Source organism: Mesitornis unicolor, unplaced genomic scaffold (assembly GCF_000695765.1).
Source record: "Mesitornis unicolor isolate BGI_N332 unplaced genomic scaffold, ASM69576v1 scaffold38798, whole genome shotgun sequence".
NCBI classification, from domain to species: Eukaryota; Metazoa; Chordata; class Aves; order Mesitornithiformes; family Mesitornithidae; genus Mesitornis; species Mesitornis unicolor.
In genome coordinates, this window is record NW_010204567.1 from 2,861 (window position 1) to 8,568 (window position 5,708).

Below are 5,708 nucleotides of genomic sequence, written 5' to 3' on the forward strand. Positions count from 1 at the left end.
CCCCCCGTCCACTCCACTGGCTCCTGCGGCGTCTCCACCGCGAACAGCTGGGATGAGGCCGGGCTCAGCTTCTGCTTGGTGGGGGTCTGGCAGCGGGAGTTGGCCTCTGGCAGGGAAGGTGGGCGCTGGATGAGCGTGGCGTGGGAGAACGCAGCTCCCATGGGCGATGGACCCTGCAGCGCCCCACACCCCACCGGGTCCCAGCCCTCTCGCAGCCCCACACCCTCCCTGTGCACTCCATCAGCCCAGGGAGGCGTGAGGGGCTCGGGCTTTGCCTGGCAACGCTCCCCCTTCCCAGGTAGGACAAGGGGTCTCACGGCAGCAAGGGCAGGGCCCCACGTCTCTCCTGTTTGCTCAGGCCCAGCTGCAAACACTGACTCTGCCCGCTCTGAGCCTTGAACCTGGTGCCAGGGGACTCCTGTCCCTGCTGCTGGGGGGGTCTCTGGGCTGGCCTCCTACCCGAGGAGCTGGAGGCCCACTCGTTGCCCGTGTCACGGTCGCTGTCACCCTCCCTCGTCTCGGCGACGGCAGCGGCCGGGGGGTTGGAGCAGGACGCGCCTACCGCGTGGTGCCGCCGGCGGCGCCGTCCTGAGCACTTGGACCGGGGGTTGTGCAGCGCAGCGAACTCCTTGGCTCCTTCCTGCAACCAAAGCAGAAGAGGGGGTGGTGGGGGAGGACCAGGGACACGGAGCTGCTTCTCAGGCCCTGGGACAAGCCCTGCCACTGTGCATGGTTCCTCCAGCAGCTGCCGCAGCCCCACCAGTCCCCCTGCATGTCCCCACTTTGCCCCCTTGGCATCGCCACCGGTTGGGAGAGGGTCCCTGGCCCCGTCCCTGTCTACTGTCCCGCTGTCACCCTGGCCATGAATTTCTCCCCTCCTCTCCCCGCACACCAGCCCCTGACACACCACGTCTTGGCCAGCTCCACACCACCACGACCCCCTTTCTGCAGCTCCATCCTGGTAACACAGCCCGGGTGCATCATAAAGATAATTTTAAAAAAGCTCGAGCCTTCCCTGCACACAATAGATCCCTTCTCAGCTTCTTTAACCTGCACTTCATCTGTCAAAAGCTGCACTGAGTCCAGAGAAGTCGTTTGTCACCAGATTTCCCATCTGCTAGCTATGAAATTAATGTTGGAGATTCACTAAAACATGCATCTGGTAAAGTCTGCACTTGGATTCCTGCTCCCCCCAATCCAACGAGGATTAGAAATAATCCTGAAAAAATCACCCAAGTTGTGTCAAGGGCCCACAGGTCCCAGAGCGGGGCTGGCCAGGACAGGCTCTCCTGTTTGGAAAGCAGCAACGCAGACACGTACCAGCCAGAGGAAGCAGTCTGCTCCACAAGGGTCTGGCTCGATCTTGGTCTCTCTATTCTTTCGTTTGTACACATTAGGAGTGGCATGAAAAGCTGAAAAAATAACGGTTATCTTTACTGTTATTGCCCTCCAAGGGTCTCCCCCAACACTGCAAGGGACAAGGCAGCAGGAGCCCAGTGCAGTAACTGGGAGCCCTCCCTGGCAGCAGGGAATGGGGCAGGACCTGACCAGCCCTGGGCAGCACTGGGGTGCACAGGAGGGAGAGGCGTAGGGAAAAGATCTGCTTCCAGACTGAAACAAAAAGACCACATGATCTCAATATTATATCTTTTAATAAATAATTGACTGGAAGGAGTCCTGTAACTTTCCAAAGAAGCCTTGGACCTGGGAAATGGCAGGGTCAGCAGCTAACCAGCATCCCAAAGGCTTTGCAGGACAAACCGCAGGAACATGACTAAGATGAAACTGTAAGTCCCAGAGAGGCAACAAAACACAGGGGCATGTCCAGACTTTGGGAGTGAAACATTCAGGCCTTTCCCTGATGAGCTTCTGCAAAGCAAGAGCAAAGTCTGGTGGCGGCAGCGTTTTTGGCACAAGCTGCCAGGCGGCTCAGCGCGGTGAACGGGGACGGCCACGAGGTCACTCTACCGTCCATGAGGGGAGGAGCGGAGCCATTGCTACAAAAGCTTCTGGGCACCCGTCAGCCCCCCGCGGCTGCACCGCGAGCGCCGGGGAGCGCAGCACAGACACACACGAGGCAAACAGGGACGAAGCACCGAGGAAAAACGAGCAGAAAAAGGCTCTAGGGGAGCGTCCGGCCCAGACTGCACTTACGATGCAGAAAGCAGTCGTATTTGAAGCAGCGTCGGCAGAAGAGGGTGTGGAAGGAGTGCAGGGACTGCTCGCGCTGGACCGACTTGGCGCAGGGCCCGTCGATGTTGGGGGTGCACTGCGGGGGCAGCGCATTCGGGTCCGACACCTCCGTCAGCTCCCGGTACCTGCCCGAAAACAGGAACACCTGCAGGTGTGCGCACTGTTCTCATCTGGGACGTTTTACACGACTACATCGCTACCTGGGCCACTAGGACTCTGCCCAGGCAGCCTGAGGCTGAACTGAAGTCTCTAATGCCTAAAAACCGCCCCGGTGCCTACAGCAGCTGAGCTTTGCTGCAGGGTCAGAGCACAGCACTGTGCTCTGAAATGCAGATTTCGGCTGCTGCTAACAGAGGTGAGGGACACGTTAAGCAGAGATCTTCTACCTCTCCTTCATGTCATCTGGGAAGCCGTACTCGGGAAACATGGAGGAAATCGCAGTGAATATCATGTCGTTTGGAAACCGCTTCTTTGAGCACTTCTTGTTACCTAGGGAAAAGGAGAGGCGATTCCTCGGTTAAACTGGATGTGAACGCGTCTTTCCATCTTCCAGAGCATGATTCCAGCAGGGGTTCAGGACTCTATTTTAGGAGACAGAAATGCAATCCCGTAGACAATGGATAAACCTTTTGTCCTGCAACCAGGCTAAGGCGTTTCCAGCTGCAGTCCACTGCCACCAACAGAGCAGCACAGTGTGTTGATGGCAGCACTAATGAGTTCTTATTAAGGACTGTTACTGATTATTTTTATCGAGGCAGGATTTGCAGACAAAGCTTTTCTACATCTACAAAAGGTCCTGGTATTTGTGCTGCCCGTATCACTGCAAGCCAAAGACAAAGCTGAAAGTATCACTCAGCATTCCCAAGGTCAAGCAGGACACGAAAATCCCAGAAACCAGAGCTTCCTCTGCACACAAGAACTGCAGGGGGTACAGGAGGGGGAAGGAGAACAGAAACGCATGGAAAAGGGGTCTGGGAGGGATTTGGGAAGGCCTCTCCCTGCTTGCAAACCCACAGACAGATGCTGGCCAGACCGGCACTGAAAACCCCCGAGAGCAGAGATCCTCCAGCCTGCACAGGTGAACCCCGCTGCTGCGCTGACCTCACCACAAAACAGTTTTCCAGATGTTTCATCCCAGTTGTCCCTCACCACACTTGGTGACTCCTGACCCTGTCCACAGGGCACCGTGACAAAATGTGATTTCCCTTCTGCTTTCGACCACCGCACCAGGACTGGCCAGGCCGGCCACTGTCTTAGTGACACACTGATAACCACGAGTGACCGCAGGAGAGCAGGGGCCAGGTACCTGGGCAGGACAGGATGGAAACATGACCCACACAACCCAAATTTCCATGGCCAAACCCACCTTCCACCACAATTCGCTTTCTTTTCCTTGTGACTGGCAGCTCCTCTTTGCCATCCTCCTGTTTGACCTCAGAATCGTTGTGTCCCTCCTCCTCGTCGTCCGAGTACTGATTAAGCGCATTTACCAGCTCCAGGAACACCGCGTCGCTGATGAGGACGGACCCCGAAATCATTTCTGGAACACAGAAAACAGCCAGTTTGTAGGAGTGCCACCACCTTTCATGCATAGTGGTAAATCATGGTTTTCTGCTCTAAAAGCTCCCACTGAAAAGCTGGTTACTGCTGCCACCTTTTGACTTCGTAACTCCTTTGGTTTGTTTACTGCAGGAGACCGAACAGACAGCACTGACTGAGCCCTGTTACCTTCCTCCCCATGGACCTTCCCATCGTAGTTGTTAATAAGTTCCTCAATGAACGTTTCGTCCTCTTCCTTCACCTCGTCGCCCATGTAGGGGATGTTGCACAGCACGGTTTCATCCTCCACCTGAGGAGGGATCAGACACGGCTCAGGACCCGGTGCTCAGAGCATCCCCAGGCTGCTCCTGCCCACCCGGACTTGCAGACACCGTGCAAAGCTGGGGCTCGACCCCCACCCGCAGTGTCAGGTATCTCATCACCAACATTTCATCATTATCCCATTCCAGCAGCGTAACTCTGACCCCTGAAACTGCAATTTGCCTTAAAAAGGCACACATAGCCAAGAATAACCAACAGCCTCCCCGCATACCATGAAATTCTGCTGAAGAGGGGACCAGGAGTACATAATGGGCACCAGTGCCACTGTGTTCAGGGTCCTCATGTACAGCGTCTGGCTTGGAAACCCCGGGAAGATGCTCTCAACAGTGCACTGGAACAGAGGGATGGGCAGTGAGGGAGCACCCCAAGGCGGGTGCAGGCAGAGGGAAACAGCACCTCAGCAGAAACACAGCAAAGCCCCGCATCTGGCACTCCACAGGAAAAGCATTTGGGGTTTTTTTGCCCATTTCTGCATCCCAGAAGAGTGTGAGGCGCTGCCCGACACCAACACAGGACCCACACACAAAAACCGATCCCGAATTACTGCAGCTCCCTGCAAAGCCCCGGTTCTGGCCCACCCTCGCTGCCGCTGTGCCCCTTTTTTCCTCACACCTGTTTTAGGAAGGGGTGCCCGCTGACTGGCTTCATCAGTTGCACCGGCTGGACTCGAAGCTGCTTCCAGTCTTCATTCAGAATTTGTGTCTTTTCATGAACCTTTGCAAAGTTGGCCACGAACAGAGCCTGAAATGAGAGAAAGCAGCACTCAAAATTTAAGAAATCATGTTGAGAATCTTAAAACTCCTCCTAAGATGGTGTTTCAGGTATCACAATGTACGCGAGGCAGAGCATTTCAAATCAATGATACTCATTAGAAGGAATTTGCATTAAACTCAAAACTGGGCTGAAAATCCTCACAGCAGCCACAACCTTTGGACAACTCCTGATCGCAGCTGCCCTCCTCTAAAATCCTCCTGCCAAGGAGGGGAGCATCGGCACCTACATCCCCCAGCACCAAGGGAGCCACATGTTAGAGGACAAGCAGTAACGTGTCCCCTCGCTGCTGTCATGCCAGCGCTGAGCCAGGGACTCCCCCGCACAGCAGACGCTGACTGCTCAGCTCGGGGTGATCACAGAGCGAGGAGAAGCTGCATCGCTTCCAGCTCATCCAGCGTGCAAGCAAAACGCAGTTATCATTTCACAGGATGCAGCTCTGACCCAAAAGCTGCTCAGACACCACGGGCTACAGCGACGTGTTCAGGAGGCATCGCCACAGCGTTACCTTGGCTCCCATGTTCGCCTGAAACCTCTTCAAGACGCATGTATTCAGACTTGACTTTCCTTTTCCAGTATATGATACACTTCGACGATGGAGGAGTGGCGATTTCCATTTTTCTATAAAAATGCAGAAACCATAAATATCAAAACACGGAGGGTGTAATCCTGTAAACAAGTGCTATTAGAAATTAAATCCCTGTGGATTTTAAATGCATCATGGACTTTAACTGGGGAAAAATAACTGCGCAAATCTGCACTCGTTTTAGGGAGCAGCTGCAGAGCGATGCGCACCGAGCTGCTGAGGCTCCTGGACGCTCCTGCCCCAGGACCCCCGCGGCCCCTCCCCGGGCGGAGCCTCC

The 5,708-nt window shown here is 55.2% G+C and overlaps 1 protein-coding gene across 1 annotated transcript in view; it reads right to left on the reverse strand.

Moving 5' to 3' along the window:
• The window catches only part of EZH1 (enhancer of zeste 1 polycomb repressive complex 2 subunit), a gene marked incomplete at its 3' end in the record, with an annotated part of 8,190 nt that extends 2,730 nt beyond the window's left edge, over window positions 1-5,460 (reverse strand). The window contains exons 1-10 of the mRNA XM_010191100.1: window positions 5,354-5,460; window positions 4,687-4,815; window positions 4,286-4,405; window positions 3,922-4,042; window positions 3,570-3,733; window positions 2,580-2,671; window positions 2,155-2,318; window positions 1,321-1,412; window positions 460-640; window positions 18-106 (exon numbers count right to left, since the gene is read on the reverse strand). Of these exons, the coding sequence (XP_010189402.1) occupies window positions 18-106; window positions 460-640; window positions 1,321-1,412; window positions 2,155-2,318; window positions 2,580-2,671; window positions 3,570-3,733; window positions 3,922-4,042; window positions 4,286-4,405; window positions 4,687-4,815; window positions 5,354-5,365 (1,164 nt within the window). The remainder of the gene's footprint in view (window positions 1-17; window positions 107-459; window positions 641-1,320; window positions 1,413-2,154; window positions 2,319-2,579; window positions 2,672-3,569; window positions 3,734-3,921; window positions 4,043-4,285; window positions 4,406-4,686; window positions 4,816-5,353) is intronic.
• Window positions 5,461-5,708: the final 248 nt, after the last annotated feature.